General features: G+C 42.8%; 1 protein-coding gene across 3 annotated transcripts; it reads right to left on the bottom strand.

Moving 5' to 3' along the window:
* Positions 1-252: 252 nt before the first annotated feature.
* On the bottom strand, positions 253-18,723 carry LOC147905749 (ethylene receptor-like). Of its 3 annotated transcripts, XM_087374409.1 has the most exons (4): positions 17,569-18,723; positions 16,749-17,486; positions 1,315-3,123; positions 253-1,211 (listed from the first exon to the last, which is right to left on the bottom strand). In XM_087374409.1, the coding sequence occupies exons 3-4, from the start codon at positions 3,082-3,084 to the stop codon at positions 669-671; spliced, it is 2,313 nt and encodes a 770-aa protein (XP_087230535.1). In that variant the 5' UTR covers positions 3,085-3,123; positions 16,749-17,486; positions 17,569-18,723; the 3' UTR covers positions 253-668. The 3 variants fall into 3 exon arrangements, with proteins under 3 accessions (XP_087230535.1, XP_087230528.1, XP_087230530.1); XM_087374402.1 differs by having other exon boundaries at positions 16,749-18,723; XM_087374404.1 differs by having other exon boundaries at positions 1,315-3,201; positions 16,749-18,723.
* Positions 18,724-24,872: the final 6,149 nt, after the last annotated feature.

Consider the following 24,872-nt stretch of genomic DNA (forward strand, 5'->3'; position numbering starts at 1 on the left):
TGTTCAAAGTCTCAACTCATCATATTCCACCAACCTGGAAACCCCGATAATCAATATGCCTTTCTGTTCAGACAAAAACACATCTTTCGTGGCCTTCTACAAACTAGTGGAGCAAGCTCTTCCAATGGTATTAACATGTGCTCTCAATCAATCTGGAACCTTTGCCAGCAGAGAATAGAGTTTAAAGACTAGCATCTTACAGCTTCAAACTGAAATTCAATAATGATAGACATGGCAATTTCATATCCGTGATCTGAATACTTGTCTAAATAAGGTGATTCAATGTGTTGTGAATGGGATTCCCAAGCATGCTTAAGGATCTCTTGGCACCACGACTGCATCCCAACAGAAAATGCCTGGTCTGAGCGTTACATTTGATAATGAAATCCTTTGTAAATCTGGGAGAACAGCCAGGTGAAGTCGATCTGGTTAAGACCAATCTTGATACAGCAATTGCGACCAAGGTGACACAATGGAATTACTGTTTCTCATGACCTACCTGAAATAATATTACAGTTACAAAAGCTTAGAATTGCTGCGTCCTACAGACAATGGCACACTAAAAAAAATCTGAGCATATGCCATACAATTTACTCTAAAATCAACTATCCACCCCCACAATTCAAGGGAAGCTTAAGATCACTCATAGACATTAATAACCAGCTGTATTACCTTATTATATTATAATGCACCTTACTTGCCCCCTGCAATATTTTACAGAGCTTGCTGCTCATTTCAGCCAGCGAAACTGGCTTGAGCACAATTCCATCCATTCCGACCTTCAAGCAGCGCTCCTGTGTACTTTTGTCTGTGTCAGCTGTGAGAGCTACCACCAAAGGCCGTCTTTCTGGATGGATGTTCTTTTGGATGCGTAGTGCCACCTCATAGCCATCCATCTCTGGCATCCATATATCAAGTAGCAACAATTTAAACATTCTTCCAGGTTGTGCAAGTGTAGCTAGGCACTGGCGCCCTGACTCTACAACCGTTGCCTGGCAGCCCAGTTTCTCAAGCAGCTGCCTTGTTACAGTACGATTGATAAGGTTGTCATCTGTTACAAGCACTTTGAGCCCTTTCAGATCCTCCATATATAGAGGTTCCTGCTGAGGTACACCAACTGACGGGGAAGGAAGCTGAAGGCGTACCACAAAGGTGACCACAGAACCTAAACCAAGGCCAGCACTTTCAACCCATATATGACCATGCATAAGCTGCATTATTCCCCAAACAAGTATCAATCGTGAGAAAAAGGTAGAAAAATTTTGCAATGCAAAATAACAAACTTGAAAGGTGCGAGCAAAAAAGTAGGCTTACCTGCACAAATTTCTCACAAATGGCCAAACGAAGCCCAGCACCACGCTGGTGATTGAAGGCCACATTCGCATACTGTACAACTTTATGGAACATTTTTGATATTTCATTTTCTGCAACACCCATGCCTGTGTCCCTCACTTCCACACGCAGAAACATAAATCCATCACGTACAGAGGGGCGCCACACTGGATTCCGTGGATCCCACCTAAACTCTTCTTTTTTGTCAGCCCTTACTGTCACGACCACATTTCCCTGATTAGTAAACTTTATAGCATTCCCGATTAGATTCAAAGTTACCTGAAGGAGGCGCTTTTCATCTCCAATCACATGCTGGGGTATTTCTGTTGAGAGTTCCAATGAAAATTTGAGGTTTTTGCTTCTTGCCATAGGGATGGCAAAATTGGCAGCCTCCCTGAAAACTGTTGGCAGCTCGAAGGGCTGAAGTTCAAGAGCCAGGCCTCCATCCTCAAGCCTGGAGTAATCCCGCATATCATTGATGATATTTGAGAGCAGACCACTACTCTTTGCCACTGTCTCTACAACAGCCCGCTGCTCATTGCTCAAACTAGATTCCTGCAACAATGATGAAAGAGCTGTAACAGCATGCAAGGGAGTCCGCATTTCATGATTCATTACGACCAAAAAATCATTCCTGGCTTGGACAGCCATCTCTGCATCTCGCCTGACCAACTGTAGAGCCTTATTCTGTTCAACTAACTGGTCTTGTATTCTATGGGATTCCTCTAGCACAGCAGCATGAGAAAGAGCCACAGCCACTTGATCAGCCACCCCTTCCACTATCTCCAGTTCATTTTCACCCCACTCCCTTCCAGGTGCATGGGGCAGTCCTAGGACCATTATTGCATATGTTGTATCCAGCCTCTGTGGTGTACCACTCTTGAAATTTGAACATATCAGCAAAGGAAGCCTGACTGCAACCATTGGCCCAAGCACTGCAGCGGCATGGCTGCTTGCTACTCCAAGAGCAGAATCGGCAGGGACAACTACCACATTCCTAGATTCTTGCACCATTTTGACCAATTCATCAGCCATAGGCACCAGCACAGGGACTTGCAATACCCGCCGCTTCAGTTCATGAGTGAGCTCAAGTGTGTCACTTTTGGAATCTGGCATCCATATGGTGCAGTTTTCCAAATTAAGTATTTTTCCTAGCTCTTCCAGCATAATTGCAAGTATGGTATGTTTATCTATTGAGCTCCGAATCTCTTGAGTGAGCATGCGTACATGCCTTCCTGCCGCCTCCTGCCTTTTAATCAAATCGACTTCACGATTCAGCTCCTCAGCCTTGTTTCTTAGGAATAGTTCTCTAACTTTCACATTTAGCAAAATTGGAATAATATGAACAACGGAAATTGCAGTGGCGCATGATACGAGAGCTGTAAGTACTTTCAAGATAGTTTGAATCAGCATTATATTAAATGAATGAGGTCCATAGGTCCACATGGATACAAAGTGTGTTAGACCACATAGCACAATAAATGCTCCAAACTGAGCTACCACCCACCAAAATGGGAATACTTTTGTGCAGCTGAAAAAATACAGTAGCTCAAGGGGGATCGAGAAATAAGCCAATGCAATGAGGAAATCGCCTACAAGCTGGAAGTGCATCATAATTTCCAGATTCCATCCAGACTCCTCACAGTTACAAGGGCCCAATGTATGTGGGCTACTAGGTGCACCGATCACTGCCACTGATATTGCCAAAAGGAGAAGAACACCCAACAAAGGCATCCACATCCGGGTCATCATGGCAAGTGCTTTGTAGACAATAATAGCACACACTCTCTCCTGTGAAAGCAATTCAAGCTATTCAGCTACAGCTCAGAAGCTAGCCCAGAAAATGGGAAAGCACCATCAAAAGTTGACCTACATAGAAACGTTGTACAATTAATAGGATGGCGTCAAGCTTCAGAGTGCCAACTGTGAAGAGAATCCATGCAGTAAAGTTATTTGACCAAACTCTACCCTTTCTTTTCTGAAGACGAGACTTGCAATGGTCAAACAATGCTAATTATTGTTAACAATTCTCTCTCTCTCTCTCTCTCTCTCTCTCTCTCTCTCTTCACACACACACAACTCAACGACAATCTCTCTTCAGGCCAAAATACAAAAAAGAACCGGCTCTCATGAGCCTGAGGTGGAAATAAGCAAATGGGAGAATGAGAACAAAATTTGCAAAATATGCCATCAAGAGAAGTTGAGGGATGAACACCATACATTTCTTCTATACTGGAGATATCAGCACATCAGGGAGGAATACAAGATACAAGCTCTCACAGCCACAAAATCTTTGGGCATGCGGGCAACCTGGTCGGATTCTATGCTAAAAAAACTTTTAGAACAATGTAGTTGGGTCTTCGATAGGTGCTCACACACTAGCAGCATGTGCATAAGAAAAATATACTGTTCACAGCTAAATTTAGAGCTGTAACCTATAATCTTGGTACAGTAACTTTCCCCTTAGATCCTGTTGGTTCTCTTGTGCACATTAATAACATCAAGTCATATTTATTATGATCTGCATGGTGAAACATGACATTCAAGGGGCTAATCATAAGGCATCACAAGAAGGGATTCATGCGCTCAAAAAGAGCCACAGGATGCCTTGAAAGCAGGCAATAATGCCATAAAGAAGACCTTGGACAATCCAGCCTCCTATATCAAAGCTCTTGGATTGGAGGTACAGTAATTAAAGCTACAAAGGTTCCCAATTCAAGCACTTTGGACTGCTTGAGGACTGAAAATGTTAAGAAAATATGGTAAGTTGCATTTCATTGGCACAACAACATCAGGAATATGAGAACTCACAGGAACAACCCTTGTCCACCCAGTTGTATATATACCCCTCATCTTCATTTTGAAAGTAGTATACAATTAGTGGTGTCCACTCCTCTCTCTCACCCATATCTTCTAACATGGTATCAGAGCTCCCTCTTGTGAGTAAGCCTTCTGTTGAGGCATAAAATCTTCCTTCTAAGACATTGTCCATTGTTTACCTTCCAACTTGTAGTACCTTCATTTCAAGACAAAAACTCTTGGTTTGGATTCACGGAACTCGAGTTATTGCTTTATAAAGAATGTGGTTCTTTTTGTGAAGTTTGTGTGGTTTTGTAAATGAGAAAGAAAGAGGTTTGTGACTGAGAGACAATGAAACATCCCAAGCTTTTCGTTGAATCACGGGCACAGGCACTTGGTTTATCCTCCCAGCCAACCTCGTGGGTTGCAAGCTTCTCTGCTGAAAATCCAGAAGGATCTGTTTTCGTAAAAGCTTTTGCTTGCTTAATCCCAACGAGCCCCAAAACTCCCTAGATGGATCTAGTATGCCACATCTCTGCAATTTAGGGTCCTTCCTTAATGCATCATTTACCCCTCTCTTGGGATATCTATTAAACCATTTGCCCCTAGGCACAATTCATGCATTTAGGTCCCTTAGCCTTAGATCCACCTAGTCTAGTGCCATGACACCCTCACCAAGGACCTTGACCTTTATTCCTTTCTTGATCATTTACATGAAGCCCAAACAAATATAATACAAACATTGATCCTTTAAAGGAAAATGTCGACTGACCCTTCCGAGGTCCTGTTACCTCGACTTGAGCGTAACATTCCTTCCCTCTTCAGGCATCAGCGTCCTCGATGATAAAGTCTGGGAACACTCTCCGTAACTGGTATACGGATTCCCAGGTAGCTTTTGATAGAGGTAGACCATGCCATGCAACCAACACCGTGGGTATCTTTCGATTGCGTACTTGCATTGTTCCTCGGTCCAGGATTCCTGTTGGTTTGCGTCTTGCATTATCCTCTATCTCCTGAAACAAAACAACACCCTCGATTAGTGAGTCACCTGTATGCAAAAATTTCTTTAAACGAGAAACATGAAACACTGGGTGCACCTTACAACCCTGTGGCAATTCTAATTTATAGGCTACCTTGCCTATTCTTTTTAGAATTACCCCATGGCCCACAATATCGAGGTGATAACTTGGCACACTCTCCTGCAGTCAATGACTTAGAGTGCGAAGGAACTCTGAGAAAAACTTTTTCTCTTTCCTTAAATTCTCTAGCGGATCGGTTTTCATCTGCATACGCCTTAGCTCTATCCATAGCTTGGCGGATGTTAGCTCTCGCAAGTGCTAGCATCTCCCGCATCTGAACCACAAAGTTCGCGGCACTAGGCACTTTCTGAGGTATTCCAACTATAGTTGGATTCGCTGGTCTATAACCATAGTTTAGCTCAAACGGACTGATCCCTGTAGAGGAATGTTTTCTATCATTGTAGGCAAATTCTAACAATGGCAACCACTTGTCCCATATATGTTGCCTCAATGACACATATGCTCTAAGCATATCCTCTAAAATTTTGGTTGATTCTTTCCGTCTGACCATCCGTTTTTGGATGATCCCCACTGCTCATTCCCAACTCAATCCTTAGTGTCTCAAATACCGCAATCCAAAAATGACCGGTAAATTTGACATCTCTGTCTGACACTATGGATTTGGATAATCCATGCAAACGAAATATATGTCTAATAAACAAATCCGCCACTTGTGGGGCACTAACAGACTCTCTAGTTGAAATGAAGTGAGCCATTTTGGTAAGACGATCAACCACCACAAGGATAGAATCATATCCACCTTGTGTCGTAGACAGACCTACAATAAAGTCCATGGAAATGCTCTCCCACTTACCTAGTGGTATCTCCAAGGGCTGTAAAAGTCCGGGTGGCTTCACCCGCTCTACCTTACTTACCTGACACGAAAAACAACGTCACATATTCATGAATATGCTTTTTCATCTTTGGCCAAAAGAAGCCCAAGGCCCTCTTGAATCGTCATGGCCCTCATGGAGCAAAGCCGTATAGTGGCTGTATGTTCCGCAGCAGCTGGAGCGCACTGGTAATTAAATACCGAATCTATCTGCACTATCACGTCAGTGACTCTCGTCTTCCACACCTTTAATTCGTCAACAGCTTACGTGAACCCACAGTGACTTGGTCGTGCGCTGCTTATCAGCTCTACCCTTGATCATTCTGCGCGCTTCTCTTATTATCCAACGTAACGATGATCTGAACGGTCTACTCTCCACAGATCGTACCAAAGCTCTGATACCAAATGAAACATCCCAATCTGATTTCTTCCGGCTTTTCGTTGAATCACGGGCACAGGCACTTGGTTTATCCTCCCAGCCAACCTCGTTGGTTGCAAGCTTCTCTGCTGAAAATCCAGAAGGATCTGTTTTCGTAAAAGCTTTTGCTTGCTTAATCCCAACGAGCCCCAAAACTCCCTAGATGGATCTAGTATGCCACATGTCTGCAATTTAGGGTCCTTCCTTAATGCATCATTTACCCCTCTCTTGGGATATCTATTAAATCATTTGCTCCTAGGCACAATTCATGCATTTAGGTCCCTTAGCCTTAGATCCACCTAGTCTAGTGCCATGACACCCTCACCAAGGACCTTGACCTTTATTCCTTTCTTGATCATTTACATGAAGCCCAAACAAATATAATACAAACATTGATCTTTTCAAGGAAAATGTCGACTGACCATTCCGAGGTCATGTTACCTCGACTTGAGCGTAACAGACAACAGGGAAAGGAGACAGCTTTACAACATTCTATGAGATCCCTCAATCATATTTTTGTACTTCGGCTCTTCTTCCTAGGGTTTTCACCACCCCAGGAGCAATCCTTGCAATATGTTTGGGTACAAGGTCTGCAATGCACAATCTAAAGATCACGATGCCCACGGAGAACCGTGTGACTGGTAACAATCATCTCAAAAAACTGACCTACCAAGGCTTTGAAAATCCTTTGTTGTGATATTTGGAGCCAAGGAGCTCGCACGGCAAACAAGGGAGCTCAAGGGCTCCCAAAGACACCTACACAGCCCTTAAGTGCTTGTCAGCGACTTTTGAGCACATGTCAATAGTGCTGTAGCATTTTGTTCAGGCTATTGTTTCCTCCACATAGTATAAGGTCTCAAGGTCCTTGCAAGTCCCAAGGCAAGGACCTTAGGCCTCGAACCAAAAGACTCTTTGCAGCCTCCCATGCTTTGGGTCTCCTCAACCACTACGGTTAATCTAACAAGATCCTATCCATTTGTCTAGCTACTTAAACGAGCTTAATCTATTCATGCAAGGACGTGTCCTTAAAGCCTAAAAACCCACGTTTTCCCGTTATTTTCTACCAAAATTGGAGGTCTATAACTCAACCATTCTAACACCAAATTCAAGCTGCGACATGTAATCTTTGATACAGTAAAATGCCTTTGTCCCTTAGATCCTGTCGGTTCTCTAGTGCACATTGATAAAACCAAGTTGTATTATCATGATTTGCATGGTGAAACTAGACATTCAAGGGGCTAATCATAAGGCGCCACAAGAAGAGGTCCATGTGCTCAAAAACAGCCACATTGAGTCACAGGGTGCCTTGAAAGAAGGCCGATCAAACCTCCTATATCAAAGCCCTTGGATTGGAAGTATAGGACCTTTAGTAGGGAGATACAAAGGTTCCCAACTCAAGCACTTTGGACTCCTTGAGGACTGAAAAGGAGCATATGGTAAGTTGCACTTAATTGGCACAATACCATCAACATGTGTGCTCATGGGAGCAACCCCTTGTCCACCTAGTCGTATATATCCCTCATCTTCACTTTAAAAAGTAGCATACAATTAGCTGTCTTGTGGTGTGCACTCCTCTCTCCCATCCAGATCTTCTAACATGGTATCAGAGCTGAGATGACGTGCTACACAATTTTCCCTCCATTTTGAGACCAAGAGCTCTAGATTGGCTTCACGGAGCTGGAGTTATTGCTTTAGGCAACATGGACAGGAGAAAGAGGCTTGCAAATTTCCTGTGAGATCCCTCAAATCATTTTTTTGTACTTGGGCACTTCTTCTTAATTGATTCACCGTCCCAGAAGCAATCCTTGAAGTCCGTTTGAGTACTTGAAGGTCTTCGATGCACATTCTAAATCTCAAGACACTCATGGAACCCTTGTGACCTACAACAATCATCGCAACGAACTGACCTGCCAAGGCTTTAATAAATCCTTTGCTTTAAAGATTGGAGCCAAGGAGCTCGCACAGCAATTGAGGGAGCTCACGGGCTCCTACAACACCTACACAGCCCCAAAGTACTTGTCCCAAAGTACTAGTCATGATTTTCAAGCAGCTGTCAATAGCCTTGTACCATTCCCTTGAGGCTCTCAATGCCTCTGCATGTATAAGGACTCAAGGTCCTTGCAAGTCCCAAGGGAAGGGCCTTTAGTACCCGAACCAGAAGACATTCTGCAGCTTCACATGCTTTGGGGCTACTAAAACACCATGGTTAATCTAGCTGAATCCTACCCATTAGGTCTAGTTACTTTAAAACTTTAGTCTATTCACACAAGGACATGTCCTTAAAGCCTACAACCCACAATTCCCCCCTATTTTCCACCTAATTTTGGAGGTCTATTAGTCAACTATTCTGACACCAAATTTGACCCAGATGACCCAGATTGTACCCACATTTCAAGCATCAAAAGCCCAACATTCTGGAACATTTTTTAAGGGAAAATCCATTTTTTAAACAAAAAAGTGCCTTGGGACGCATTCCTCCTCAACAGGTACTCCCTTTCTAAGGGTGAATTGAAAAATGATTTGAGTAATACTGCTTATTTAATTTCCATTTGAATCTGACATAATACTCAGGCATCCTTTTGCAAGTTTTTTTTTCCCGAGATACTGAAGATTTATATTAAAATTTGAAAGGGGTAATAAAAAACAAGCTATACGGCTAGATTCGCTTCAAGATCACTTTTCGACCCTAACCTTCAGCAGGCCCAGAGCTTTAAGCTTAACACTTTTACTGCATTCCACTTTGAACAGAATATTCTGAAAATCTCGCTATTTCTGGCATCCCAAATCTCTGTGATGGCAGTCCCTCATATTATCTCTATGATGGCAGTCCCAAGGAAATTTGCATTGGGATGCAAGTTGTAAAACTATCTAAAACCAGACCCCGGAAATTGAGAAATAGGGTATATCTCTGGAGTCGGACATCTTGGGTATCTTGGAGTATATGCCAATTCCATGTAAAGTTGAGGCATGTCTGCTAAAAACATGAAAATTGAAGCATGACAACCACAATAGGTTACAACATGGTTGTAAGACATGTTAAGACACGACACGTCAAACACGCTTCAGACACGTAAGACACATCATTGTGGTTATAATAATAATAATTTAATTAATATATGTATAAGTATACAAGTGTACAACTTGCTAGCATAGCTAGCTACTAGATTCTAGAAGTACAATAAGCTACACTTAAACAATGCATGAAGTAACAATGCACTTGTACAATGTAGTTTAGAGTCAAGCCTCGTCACTCAAGACTTAAAAGTTAAAGTTAAGACTCACGACTCAAGAGCTTGCAAGTTAAGAGTCACAACTCGAGAGCTTGCAAGTCACGACTCACAACTTTAAAGGTTTAAACTGATAATTGAATCTTGATATTCGAAAATCCAGATAAACAACTTAGCAAGAGCCTAGAGGGCTATATAGATTATATACCAATCATGATAGATCAATAAACATCAGTATCATGGCAACAGTCTGTCAGTCACATGTGACATGAATGAAATCTTGATACATATAATTGAAAGGAAACTTTCGACTCTCAAGAGTCAAATCTCTCAAGATTCAAATCTGCGAGGTCACTGCCACTGCTGGATCCAAAGTCACCATCAATGATAGCATGGTTAAGTCAAACTCAATGTTTGTTGTTACACCCCACCCACAAAAAAAAAAAAAACATGAGTGTCTAAAAGTATCTTAAGGTAAGACAAGTGTCTTAAGCGTCTTATCATAAGACACGCGTGTCTTTACAACAGTCACAAAAAAGCTTTCAGTGACGTTTTTATACTTAGAACAGAGCAAAACAAGTTACATTTCATGTCTTTAACTGATGCAATGGATGTATTTGATAGCAAATTCTCAAAATAGAATGTATGGAGCCGCAAAATGTGCATCAAATAATCAAAAATATTTTCCCTGAATCTTAACTAAAATTTCAAATAAACTTGCACAAATTCCCCACCAAAGTGCACCTCAAGTTGCGACTCACAAGCTGCAAATGTGAAAGCACAAGCTAGAAGATGCATTCACGTGTAAAGTCTGCAAACATCTTTGTTGTTTAGGGATTTGTGGTGGGCACCACTTCAACCCGAGTGGTTACATGGGCTGGGCATAACAAGCAAGAGCTGTAAAGGCAAAAATGACAGCATCCACAGCTTGGAAAGGCAAAAAACGAGGTCTACATATCCTTGTTGAGTTTCCAGCAGCTCAAAATTTTAACCACAACAGCCTGAAATAAGCAGCTGCCTGGCTGCACCCCAACGTCATGCTTACTGCAAGCAAAGAATCCGCTGCAAAACTGATGCAGAAATGGAGGTTTCCAAGTCATCTTCCTCAAGTCCTGGCAGGGATGCAACTGGGAACAAAAAGGGAGTCTCTTATACCAAAGAAAGCCACAGAGAAAGAAAGAAAGAAAGAAAGTCTATCAACATCCACGGGAGACCAAAGGTCTATGGGACAATAGAAAAGCCAGCCAATACATCAGCTTAGGGAGGGCACATGGCAGCTCCCTGAGAGTGCATGAAGCAACTCCATTTGTTTGGAGTACCTAGATTATACACTAGAAAAAAACATATAGTCGCCATACATCATTTTAAGACTGAGAGTCTTTTGGTTTTGATTTAAACTCCTTAATGAGTGCTGTTCCTCCACGGTACACTGCCCATTTACCATCCTTCCTGGCAGCCTTAACTTTGGCTAATTCCATTGCTTTATTATTCAGCTGAGCCCTTGTGAGTTCCTCGGCTATCCATAGTTTAGTACCTTTGAGCTTGTAAGACTGACGTAAAATCTTGAGTCATAGATCTCGTGAATTGAATGTAAGGACAGTATGACCTTTACTCCAGGAAATAGAGACTGTTCTACCTTCACCGTCATCATCAGAATCATCAGACTAGTCATCCTCATCAACTGTCCAATCACTGTTGTCGGACAATGCTGCTTTGACATTTGCTAAGGTATCACTGGATGAGTCCTCCTCCTTGTAACATCCTTCTGAGAGTCCCTCAATTTGATTTTTAATGCATTATCCTGTCTGGCTTCATGTTCCTTGATCTCTTGCTGAATATCAACTTTGTTGACCTTTGCTTCAACTCCACAATGACGTCCTGTTTGGCTGTCCATATTTCATTATGAACTAAATCCTTAACTGTAGAGACTAACTTGGGCGTAGTGGGGGAAGCCTTACAAGACTTCACAACCTCATCAATCACTGCCTGTTTGCCAGGCCCTTCTAGAACCTCGAGCTGAGCCTTTACTTCTGCCAGCTCCAGCCTTAACTCTCTGACTGTTTGCTGCAAGTAATAAATCTGTTCATGTTGCCCAATGATGGGTTTCTTTGAACCTGCGTGTTGGTTACTTATATGCAAATGGAGAGGGCGTCATGGCTGTCACTGTCGCATATCGTACGTTGCTGGTGTTGAGGGGGATTTTGAAGAAAGAGTTGGCCACTCCATACTGGCCATATCTAAATAACCCCAAAGCTAAAGCTAGCCCCTGGACAGGGCCTGGAGTTCAGCCCAGCCTGGGATGACTTGAAATGTAGCTGACAACCTGACGAACCCTAACTGGATCAGACTAGTTGGGGCTGAACTGAAGTGGCGTGAACCCTAACTGGTCGACAACCTGGAGCTGCTTGGCGACAAGTTACTTGAGCGACAAGGTACTTGGGCGGGGTTTCTGTGAGGCTACAGCGGAGGGGTATGGCGGACGACGAGAGTAAAAGAAAGTCAGTAAGCAAGACATAAGAGCAGAATCCACAATGAACCACCAACTATTGAAAACATGAAGGGTTTTGGACTATATATGAAACTCTTACCCTAACCATAATCCTAGAAAGACAAAACTTGGTAATCTAAGCTACATATCCATACCACTGTAGCTGCAACCTGCATAAGCTGCTATATAAGATGTTGCAGCTTGCACACTTGCTCACAATGGATTTCATGATAGACTATTCATGGACATGATATGATAAGGACTGTTGTAAATTGATTCAGGAGCCCATTTGTTTATTCACATTCATTTGCATCAAGGTCTTCCCGGATCCATAAATTCAAACAGACAATAAGTTCACCAGTAATTACAACTTAGGAGCCGATCTAAATTTTTCTGCAGCTTTCCACTAATAGACAAACGGGCACAATGAGGCCACAAATAGTACTATTCTACACCTCATGAATATTTATTGTAGACCTCATGAATATTTATGTGCATGAGGACAAATAGTATTATTCCAGACCTCATGAATATTTATGTGCATGATCAACAAACTATGGCAGCAGTTGTAGCTTCTGTAGAGATTGCTTACAACACAGTCAATACTTCCACTGGAAGTCCTCCTTTGGTCACAAATATTGCTATTCTAGACCTCTTGAAATTTTATATGCATGATGAACAAACTATGGGAGCACCTCTAGCCTTGGTTATAACACGGTTTAGTACTTCCACTGGAAATGCGATCAATTATGATTGGACCTTGCCTCTAAGCCTAAAGTTACAGACAATTGATCAAGGTATCTTGCACTTCGAGAGGGACAGTGGATTCTTCTCTGCTGTGACAAGGCAAGGCTGAAATCAAAGACCATAGGATGCATTTTCCTTAAGCTGTCCTTGAGGTTCTTTGGCCCTCAGGCCACATCACATTTTCAAAGTCATCCATGTAATTTCAGACTTGACCTTCTATCCCATAATTGTAACATTATATTTTTTATATCAATCTGCTAAAAACATACGTGGAAAACATTCCTACAGAAGCCAACAACCAAAGACCGATAAGAGGCTGTGCTCCAAGAGATATCTCCTCAACTTCCAGGATCTGCCAATGCATATGACGAGGGTAAATCTTCACTGAAGGCAGCCTATGGGGAATTTTGGGTTTCTTGGCCTCTCCTTGAGCCACATGTCCTAATATAAGCCTTGGATTTAATTTTGATCTGAAGGCCTACAACACTTGATGAAAAGCTCTTGATGGAAAGCATGAGTGCTTTTGAAGGCCTCTAAATCTATATATTTCGCAAACTTCAACTCTTTGGATTGTATGTTGGCTTTGCCACCCTCTCTCTCCAACATCGCTCACATCGAGAAACCAAATCATGACAAGAATTTGGCCGATGCTCGAGTTGGAATACAGATACACTCATTGAGATTTAGGTAATAAATCATTCTCTTACATATTCGCGATACTCAATCTCGGCACTAAAATTCTCGACCATTACAACCTCAACGCACGGGAAAGGGCCCGTTCCCTCGGATTATAACTATTTGGGGAAGGAAGCGCGCCGCCTCCCCGCCCACACTATATGTGGTTATATAAAATATATACATATCTCTCTCTCTCTCTCTCTCTCTCTCTCTCTCTCTCTCTCTCTATATATATATATATATATATATATATATGTTTTCCATTTCAAATTCTATGTTTTCTTTTGCTTTTGCATATTCTAAATTCTTCTTTTTCTATTTGTGTGCCGAGGTGTTCGCAAGAAGGAAATGCTTAAACACATACGCCATTTGGTCGAGCCTGCTATTGTCGGCTTAGTTTATAGTCGGGTATTTTTCAAACACCGGCATGTCATCCTTTCTTCATCGTTAATTTATAATCAACATACTATAGATTACTCTCTTCATTCATTCCCCTTAGGCGGCCTACCGCACCCTAGTTTTAAAACAAGATTATGCGTCAATTCTTGTTGCACACGAGAACGCTTTGCAATTGAGCTCAACTAAATCAGCAACAAAGGGAGCCAGATCAAATGAAAATGTATCACTTTGGTGTTTTCTCTATTTTTATGCTACATACCTAAGAATCACAACTTTCAATCACGAAATGCCTACAACCCAAATGTACTGTACTTATAATTTCTCCTTGCACTAAGACATAGACAACAGTAACTATCTTGAATAGAGTCACATGCCACTTTGATGGTAGCTAATCAAACCATTATGTGGAAAAGCAATGATAGTATCCTTATTGGGGAAGCTTAAACACGCCCCACCTAAGTCCCATAATGGGCCAACCTACGTATAGTCCGGAACGATCTTTGAGAGTGGGATAATTGATCTAAAGACTCCAAAGATACAAAGGGTAAGACCCATACGTTAGGATGGGAGGGTTTTACAAATCCAAACCTTAAATGTTTGTCACGTCGTAGAAGTCGATCAGGGGATTCTAATTCTCAAAACTATGAATAATTCTTGACAAGTAGAACTCAAGATAACCTAGGCTTATTAGGTCAAATACCTTGAAATGACTCAAAGGAATGTGCTTTATTCAAAGGAATGTGCTTTATTCAAAGGATTGTTAAGTGGAGTGCCCACACGTTAGCAACTCATCAAGTCCATGACAACTAAGTATCTATGAAATCACCTAATTTTTAAATGAAGTCCTTAGACTTGCCCTTGACTCCAGGCTGTTTTTCTAGAAATCCATGATTCTCAAAAACCTCCACATCGCACTCACCCTTCCGATTGTCTGAAATCACCTTTCCTGGCTTGGGTTGCATTTTTTAACCTACCCAGTTCAAAACACCTTGGGTTTCAAATCTGTCCAACTCCCTGCAACATTGTCTACCCTTCTAAATTAAAATTGTTGGTACTAGGTACGTTCTCATGCAACTCCCTCAACCGTGGATTTGCTGATATATGCCGATTATAGAACTAACCAGCATTTAGAAGTACCTTATTAAAATCATCACCTCTAATCTGGACGATTCAACCAGCCACCAATGCTTGCAAATTCCGTCACCTCTGATGCCGTACTAGTTTCATCTACCTGCTGGTCAGACTCCTAGCTACTTTATTTGTAAACTATAGAGCAGTACACACTTTTTGCAACCAGAACAACATCCTTATGTTTCCGTAATCTGAGCTCCATAGAAATTCAGAAGAAACCTTACAAGAATCCTAACTTTTTGTTCTCAAGCCCTGTATACAAAAACCAACCGTCTGTCACCTAAGGTAGCTTTGTATGGGCAGAAAGAAATGTGGAGGATGGGGGTGGCAAGATCGAGGAATAACCTATTGTGGTGAAGGAACTTCATTCCTAGGGAAGTTAATCCATGTGGTCATGTAAGTATTTGCTGTTTTAAGTTTCAAAATCATCCTAAATTCAGAAAGTTCAAGCATATGCAGAGACCTCGCAGGTCAGGATACAATCTAGGAGGTGCAGGAAGTTTAGCAGCCAACAATCTTTGGGGCTTTCTGCCAGGGCGGGCATAACATTAACCCTCTGCAACCCAATTGGAAGTGGACAAACTTTTATTTACACCCTTGGTAGCATTTGGACTTGAGGCTGCCTAAGTTGAAGCCACAGCTTTCCGCGGACTCTTCCTATTCTCCACAAGCGAGGCGTGATAAGGGAATACTCGCCTCCAAGCTGCCACTCACAGCCTAGCCAAGCGTTTCATTCCCTCTGTTTTATTTAGAATTTCGCTTCCACAGGCGGTCTTGATCACCATGGTTAAGACGTGTGCCACGGAAGGAATTTTCCTGTTAACCTTAGGTTGCAACGGCCCATTGCCTGATTTCTGTGCTGTAAGTTTATACGGCGGGATGAGTCCAACCAATTAGCAAGAGGCAGCTGAAAACTACACTCGTTTAAAAACTGACCACCATAACCTTGGTTTAGGAATCCTCCACACATTCGGCACGAAAAATCCTGGAGGTTATGAAACCTAATGTCCAAATGTGGATGCATTGACTGATTTTCGTAGATAACAATGTGACTCGTCACAAATCTTAAAAAACAATGTGTCAAGTAAAACTCAGAACATATTCTGTTGACTCCCTTGGAGTTTTCTTAGTTGCGCTTCCGCAACTTCTCACGTATATGGTCGAGGTGTGGTCACAGAGGTCCGATCCATTTTACAAATTATTGACCATCAAAGCTTAAAGTTGAACACACTAAATGAGAAAATTCGGTGGCCAATATAGTATACGTAAACGTTTCTCACTTCAACCTCTGGAGCTTGACACAACTTACAAAAGCATGCACGTTGACGGGCATCCCAGATCTCACCTGCTTCTGTTTAACGTAATCGACTTCCCTATTATTGTTTGTCAACCCGAATTCCTCAAGGTTTTGCACGTCGCACATTCAAATTTAGTAGCAGAGTCAGTATTCCCAAAAGAATACGTTCATCCCGAGATAAGAAATTCAAAACTCTATATGATACCGACCGCTACTCTCAATACATTTGCTGTGAAAACTATTTACGCGACCTTCACACTCATAGAGATGAAACAAAAGCATCCAGAGATTTCTCTATTCACCAGAAAGTGGAGAAAGTACCGTAAGTTTTTCGTCGGCTAATGTTGGATCATCAGCCCCAAGAGGTAAAAAATAGCTTGGAAATACGAAAACTCTGATTGTCTACTCTCCGTATTTTGAGCAGCCCTCTCCGGAAAGTTTTTTCGTTAAATTACAGGCAAAGGCTTTGTCACTTTCGTCTGTATTCTCCCCTTTTGAAGCACCACGATCCCAGATGCGCAGAGCCCAAAATGGAGTTTGTTTCTTGCTAGCCAGCAGCCAGTGCGATTCAAATATCACTGCAGAAAGAGGCACTCGGGAAAACCTAGGAATGAATTAGTTCTGTTCGTTTGATCCATTGAACAAGGACACTGAGATGAAAGAGATGGGCTCCCAGTATTCTCGGCGATCCTGCACCTTGGCTGCAGGGGAAGTCATCAGATGTGTATTATTGCGAGCGAGGTTGCGAATCGTGCTCCTGATGTCCGCCAAAGAAAAGTCGTTCGCATTGCACATTGATTTCGACTCACATCTCGCGCGCTCTCGCTCTCTCTCTCTCTCTCTCTCTGTCTGCTCTCTCTCTGCGCGCCCGTTCGAGATGCCCAAGATGTTCTCTCCTCTTTCTCTGCCCCCAAGGTGCTAGACGCAAGAGCAGACCTGCCTTCCATCTGCCTATCTTTCCAATTCACGCTTGAACGGGATTGATTAGTACGCCAGCCTTCTCATTCTCCTCAGCGACCCCCTACTATGCTCCTTGTTGGACACAATCGATTCGGAATCCTGTGCATCGAATGGGGAGAGACATGGAATCAAACAGGACGCAGAGCTCAAATCCTACAAATACGATAAAACTAAACCCCACCGGCGTGCCCTTCCACACTTCGCACGGGTGACCATCTGCGTAGGAGACGTCATTTCTCTCGTCTTTCGCGGTGGAGCTCCTTTCCATGCAAGGGTGAGGACGAGGGCCCTTCCGTTCCATGTGACGATCACTCATTCAAGGACCCGGAAGAGGATGAAACTCGCGGGGGGAGGGAGCGTTGCAGAGGCGAGCTGCGGGTGCATCACATTTCACGAGGCAGTAGGCAACAAAATGGGCAGTTCCGCGCTCCCTCCAGAGTCCAAACTCGGAAAAACGAAAGAGACTCAACGATCGACAGCCGTCTGCGCTGGTTGAGAATCTACTCACGAATGCAGATCTTCACGCACTTCATGCAACCATACTGCAGCTGCTCAGATCTCCCAGTTTGTGCCTCCGAACTCTACAGTTGTCACCCGCAAATTCATCTTTCTGTTGGCCGTCTTCCCTCTCATCCTCCGTGATTCTCCCGGGAATTACTCTACAGTTTTCACTCACAAATTCATCACTCTGTCTGCTCTGCTGTTGTCTCCCTCCCATTCTAAGCTGCTAAGTCTCTCGCTTTGCTCTCATCGATCACAGCGTTTGCACTTTGATCGTTCTGCATTTCCACTCTCTACGCGTCCTGCCTACCTTCTGAGCATCCTCTCATCTCCGAAATCTCTGTGTTCTCTCCGATCTTCCACAGACTTTGATCGTTCGAATTTCGGCGTTTGTTTCCATATTTCTGCACTCAGTTTCAACATTCCCTCCATCTTCAGACTTGCGATGATGTAGATATCTATCTCCACTCACGGGTCTTCCGCCACGAGTGAATCAACAACAGAATTTGCCTTTCTCAACTTGGCATTAAAAACTGAGCAGTCACAGAAAATATCTGAGGCGTTTCCCTGTCACAGAATGCACCCACGTCAACCAACGCGCTAATGGCAACTAAACAAGTCCAACAATCTCCTACTCACACGTATCTCGTTCATGGCAACCAAACATCCACAAAACATGCTCCCATCATCCTCCACGGAAACGCCATCTCAACTCCTTCCCCACATAAATTTTAGAGGAGCTCCAAGGACGCTGCCCAGTCGATGGGGATCTCTAAGAATGAGATAGCATCCCCGCGTGTCTACAGCCTTGTGTCTGGTGAGCCACAATCCGGGTTGCACCACCTGCAACGGGTTCATCCAATGGAGAGTGGGGAGAGAGGGCTGGAATTCATGAAATCCATCCTAGTAGGAGAGCAGTCCACTACCAGGCAAAAATACCGGCTGGGCATTTTTGCTTGAGCCACTGCTCCAGCCCTACAGGCTGGCGCGGGGATCCCCTCTTATTATTAGCATATCCTACTTGATGAAGGTCCTCGGGAAGCTCTAGACGACTGTCTATACCGTACGATCACGTACTTTTCTTTCATTGAATTCACATCTGAGCGCATGAGCAATCCTTGTGAAGGTCATACGTCCGATCGTTGTCAGCCTTCCTGAGTTGTCACCCGGAAAATAATTTGCCTGTCACTGTCTTTAGCTTCCTCAGGACCTCCACTCTCAGGAAATGCCCAAGCGGAAATGCCTCCCTTGGGCATTTCCTTAAAAGCTTTCCGACAAATTTCAAATGGCCTATGTCTCCATAACTGAGAGGCCCTCTTATTCTTTTTCTTGCATGTGTCTTGAGCCAATAGGATCCAACGATCTCTGGCATTAACACATTGAAGATCTATCTCACTTTGGGTTAGAGTGTCCAAAAACCCACTGTCATGAACCTATTAATAACTATACTCTTAATATTAGCCAATGAGAGGTCACCTTCAAAATAGAGAAATAGATGGTACATTGGCACCTAAGGGGTGCACTTATCATGATGTAAAGTAGCATGTGAGTTTGAAAGATAGGTACTTTTTGGGGATCCATATACCGAGATCTAGGAAGGGAGGAGGGTAATCTATGAGGGAGGGGTTGATAAAGAAAAATAGAGGTATAGAGGCAAATTCGTATACTCTTTTACACAAAGAGGTGTGGATATAGAGGTCTAGTCACCTATATAATGGGAGATTTTTCTTGGAAGAGCAAACATAGGTGCTATTAGCACTTTTTATCATGTGCACAAGGGCATAGACAATTTAGCAATAAATACCTAGAATGTTAGGAAAATAGCATTCAATCAATTAAAACCCATGTGACATGCAAGGAAGAGAGGAGAGGGTACTAAGTTTACCTAAATATCAAGTGTATTAGGTAAAAAGAGGAGAGTGTATTATTTTTTAAGTTTGCCTTTTCAAAGCAAGGCAATGTTTTTGAAGGTTTCTAGCTTCTTAAATCATAGATACATAGTGTAAGGCGCACATGTGACTCTCTCTCTCTCTCTCTCGCTCTCTCTCTCTCTCTCTCGCACAACAAACTTCCTAGTTGACAACATTGCACAAGTCACCCTTGATGCATTCAAATCGTTTTAGGAATTCGTGGGAAGTAGTGAGACAGCTTTTAGCATCCAAGAGCTGACAAGCAATGATGCAAATTTTAGCATACAAGAGTTGACAAGCAACGAGGCAAATTCTAGCATGCGAAAGCATGGATGTGAAAGAAGGAATTGTGTGATTAGCTAGTAGGTGATTATTATTTGGCAAACGTTTCCATGTACATAATAAGGAGAGAATAGGGAATTTGGAAGAAGAGCACATTAGTTGTAAGTAAGCTGTATGTGGATGATCTTCTAGGAAAACTTTAGAGGTGCATGGTAGACACACAACACCTATATGGAGGAAGAGTAGGCTTGCCCAGGAAGAGGTCTAGAGTGTGCAGTAAGAACCCGGCTCCCTTGTTTAAGGAGGCAATGAGTGACAACGGTGGTGATTCGTCCCCCCAAATTGTGCAAGATACGTTCGAGGAAGAAGCCTCCGTCGAGGGAAGCGAAGAAGGAGATCCAGCCGGCCCCCATACTCATAACGAGGCCCTCGAGGAAATGCCATCATATGTGGAAGTGTTGGCTAAGAAGTTTCAGAGCAGTTTCTCCTCCCTCCCCGAAGACGGGGCCAAGAAGATCCTACAAGCTGAGCTGGGTAGAAGAGCGAAGGAGGTGGAAAGGATGCCCTAGTTTGAGTCAGGCAAGAAACACAAGACGTTTTGCATGCTACAAGTGGAAGATGTACATGTCCAACTAGAGCGCCGAGCACGAGCAGTGGTCTACCTATTCTTCACGGGTCGAGTCCCATCCCTTGTGGAGTTGGAGCAATTCATGTCCTACGAATGCGACCTCCCGTCGAACGATTACTCAACTAGATTCATGGGGAAGGGCTTCTTCCTCATCCACTATGTGTCTGAGGCGATTAGAGATGACATGTTGGCTAGATCATTCTATTTTTCAAGGGCCCCTATTTTGGTTCTTCCTTGGAGTGCAGACTTCAGCGTCGACAGATTCCTCCTCCACGAATGCCTAGTTTGGATCGAGTTCCTGTTTATCCCATTGTGGTTGGAAGAAAACTTTGGGATGGTGGCTGCCTCTCTCAGTCGTGTCTTACAGATTCCTCCATCTACCCATCGGGCAAAAAGAGAGCGTGGGTGTTGTGGGACAGATCGCAGGAGACTCAAGACTTCACACAAGTGTAGTTCCTTGACAGACCACCCCTAGCTCTACATATCAAGTTTAGCCCATTTCCTGATGCATGCTTTGTCTACGAGGGCCTAGGCCAATTTGCGCGCAATTATCCTCTCAAACCGGCAAACACAGCACTGGTGAAGGGGGTAGAGACAATGGAAGAGGGCGCCAAAGGCAAAGAGGAGGTAGAGCCTTGGTCAATCCATGACACAAGCCAAGAAGGAGAGGACGCGTTGTCACGTGCCACCGGACTAGAAGATCATCATGCAGCTACCCCCAGTATCCGTCCTAGCTCCGCTCCCTAAGACCAGTCAAAACACTGGATGGTGGTGGGATGGAAGGGTAGGATACATCAACAGTCATAGGTCGACGTGCAATCAATTTCTCATGATAGAGCTTCCAATCACAGTGAAACCAAAAAAGAAGATATTTCTTTTCACACACAAAGTCACCACTTAATCAATTGGAGAAGAAGAACACAATCACACCACGAAAACGACAGCAGACTGGGTACAATATCCCCCCCTAGATGAGTGGCTCACACTTCCTCATTTAGAGTATTTATGACATTTCATAAAAGCACCAAGGAGCCAAAATTATCCCTCTCATCCAAAAATGAGGGATTTGCTTTACATAGCCTTCTTAGGGCCCAAAAATGAATTATGTCCACTATAAAATATATTGCTCAAACTTGCAATAATAAAGCAAATACAAAAATTATCCCATGGCCATATATAATGTGCTGTGCGACACCTCGATCGGTACCCTCGCACTAACTCCAATCCTCGCTATGAGTTCCATCACCTGTACTCAAGCCGCCAATTACATTAGTTATTAACAATCGATTGAACAAATCATCGAATCAACCGATTCCAACATAACCATGCTCAAAGCACAATAATCAAGCACAACACCAATAATACTAGCGACATCAGTATTAACATGGAATCACCCACAATACCGATCATCTAGCATGGCAAAACACAAGCTAGCCAGGCGTCCCCAACTAACCACACAAAGTATCCACTAGGACCCCCGCCGCATCCAATGCGCTCCTATGGAGTACTTTGCCATAGTCACACTTGACTAAAATAATAATGTCCAAAGCAAGATATATCAGAAAATATAATTTTCGTAACATCCCTCTTGCTTGGATTGCAACTGACCTCAGTTGCATGTTTGATTATAGGAACTAATGAGGTCTAGAAAAGTTCGAAAGAACCACTCAGGCATCCACTGAGCATCATCTCTCGGATGATTCTTAAATTTGAGCAAGTATTTAATATAGACATTTCCTTTTCGGGTCAAGATCTATTGATGATCAATAATGCATTCGGGTTCTAAAATTTCTTCTTCATCAACAATCAATGGGGCCTCTTCATAGACAGGATGAATAGGTAAAGGTCTTTTGAAGGGCTTTAAGAGGCTGATATGGAAAGCATTATGTATTTTCCAATTATCAGGTAATTCAAGCCTATAAGCTAGATCATTGATTTTCTGAATCACCTTGAATGGTCCATAAAAACATGGGGACATCTTGATTACTGGCCATTTCTCAACACTCTTCAATCTTCTTTTCTCAATCTGAAGAAGTACATAATTGCCTTCTTTAAAAAGCATGTGTTTCAGTTTCTTATTAGCTTGTTTTGTGTACTTCTCTTGAGCTATAGCTTCTCAAACCTCTTTGAGAATATTTTGATAGTCATGGGTAAATGCATCTGCTGCCTCCACTCTATGGGTCAATCGTGTGATAGGAATAGGTAAAACCTTCCCATAGATAATCTCAAAGGGTGCTCTTCCAGTTGCAGAATGAGGAGTATTATTATAAGCAAACTGTAAGAGATGAAAGTATTTATCCCAAGTCTTTGGTTGACTTCCCACATAAGTTCTTATCATATCCCGAATAGTATTGTTTGTAACTTCAGTTTGTCCATTCGATTCCGAATGAAAAGCTAATCAGAAATCTAACTTAGTGCCTAGATTATGAAATAATGCAGTCTAGAAATTACTGCAAAACTTTCAGACACTATAATCTTTGGCAAGCCATGATGAACAAAGATATGCTTGATGAATAAATGTGCAGCTTACTGAGCTGTTAAAGTCTTCTTGCATGGGATGAAATAAGCTTGCTTACTAAAGCGGTCTACTATCGTCCAAATCATATCATTTTGATTCATTGTAATAGGAAAACCTGTTATGAAATCCATAGATATTTGTTCCCAAGGTTGCGTAGGAATAGGCAAAGGCATTAGCAATCATGGGGTCTTTCCTTTATAACTCTTGATCTTCTGACAAGTGATGCATTCGGCCACAAACTTAGCCACATCTTTTCTTATAGTAGGCCAATGAAATTCTCTTGCTATCACTTGTAAAGTGGCAGTCACTCCCCTATGTCCCATATATGGTGGTTGGTGCATTTCTTCCATTACAATTTGTCTAAAGGGTCGAGTGATGCATAATTTCTTTTGATAAAAGAGGTATCCATCATTGCATGAATAGTCCAACATAGGATTCCAATTATTATCCTTTAATTTTTTCCATGTATCGAAAAAGTCTGGATCACCTTGATAAGAATTCTTCATACCTTCGAAAAGCTGGGTCTCTACAGTAGTGATGTGATTAATAGTTGGCTTTTTGCTAAGAGCATCAGAAACTACATTCTCTTTTCCAGGTTGATATTGAATCATGGGCTAAAAACTCTGTATAAATGATGCCCACTTGATGTGCCTATCGGATATTAGTGGCTGAGTCAACAAATGCTTGATACTTTGCTGATCGGTTTTGATAAGAAACTCAGCTCCCATGGAGCATGGGTGGTTGTGGCTGATGCGCCATGAGAGGAAAATAAGGATACTAAGTATATCAGAATCAAAGGGATGAGAAAGTGTAATTCGAGTGTATGGTAAGAAATGGATGGCGAAAGATACTAAGTGTATGAAATATAAAGCAAAAGAAATCACTTATCTCGCTCTTTGATCGGAGGTAGAAAGGACTAGAGTGGGAGATATGTGATCAATGATGTCGCTCGTAATCGTCTTTGCACTCGACTGATCTCCAATTAATTGCTAGGTGATTCGCGGTTCCAATCGCCTTTGCTAGTCAGTGGAGTGGCCTCTCACTTTTGTGTTGCAGATCGCCAAGAAGAAAGCTTCTTTTTTGAACTTTAGAGCTCTCTCTTTTAAAACAATAATAATGATAAATTCCTTAGAGGACCTTTGAACCTTTGGGGTCCTTTGCTTTGGTTTAAAAAAAAATCAAAAGGAACTTTCGCTTGAAACGCTGAGGCGTCTGCATCGCACGATGGTAGAGACAAAGGAGGTGGCCAAGGAGGTGGCCGCTATGATGAGACTACAGGGATGCACCGCGTTGACAGAGGCCCGTGAGCCATAAGCTCTACTGCCGGCGACTGTAGGTAGGAAGATGCAATAGAGGTGGCCTCTATGCAAACTGTTGCACTGCGCGCGGGTGGAGTGTGGGACTGCGCACGGGCAACGGTCTATCTTAATGAGTAGGTTGCCTTTGACTGTAGGTCTACAGGCTGCAGACGGGCACGCAAATGGAAAACTTTGGAGTCCCAAGGTTTCCAAAGGTGACTACTGCACAGATTATGGAGGGCTGGAGGCGATAGGTAGAGTTCTTCGACGGTCGAGAGAGTCTTTGCTGCTCTGCGCCCGAGGAGTTTGCGGCTCTACTCGTGGCAGCTCTGCACGTGGTAGACTGGA

The sequence above is a fragment of the Dipteris shenzhenensis genome, chromosome 1 (assembly GCF_047967505.1).
Source record: "Dipteris shenzhenensis isolate YYH24624 ecotype China chromosome 1, Dip_SZ_1.0, whole genome shotgun sequence".
Lineage (NCBI taxonomy): Eukaryota > Viridiplantae > Streptophyta > Polypodiopsida > Gleicheniales > Dipteridaceae > Dipteris > Dipteris shenzhenensis.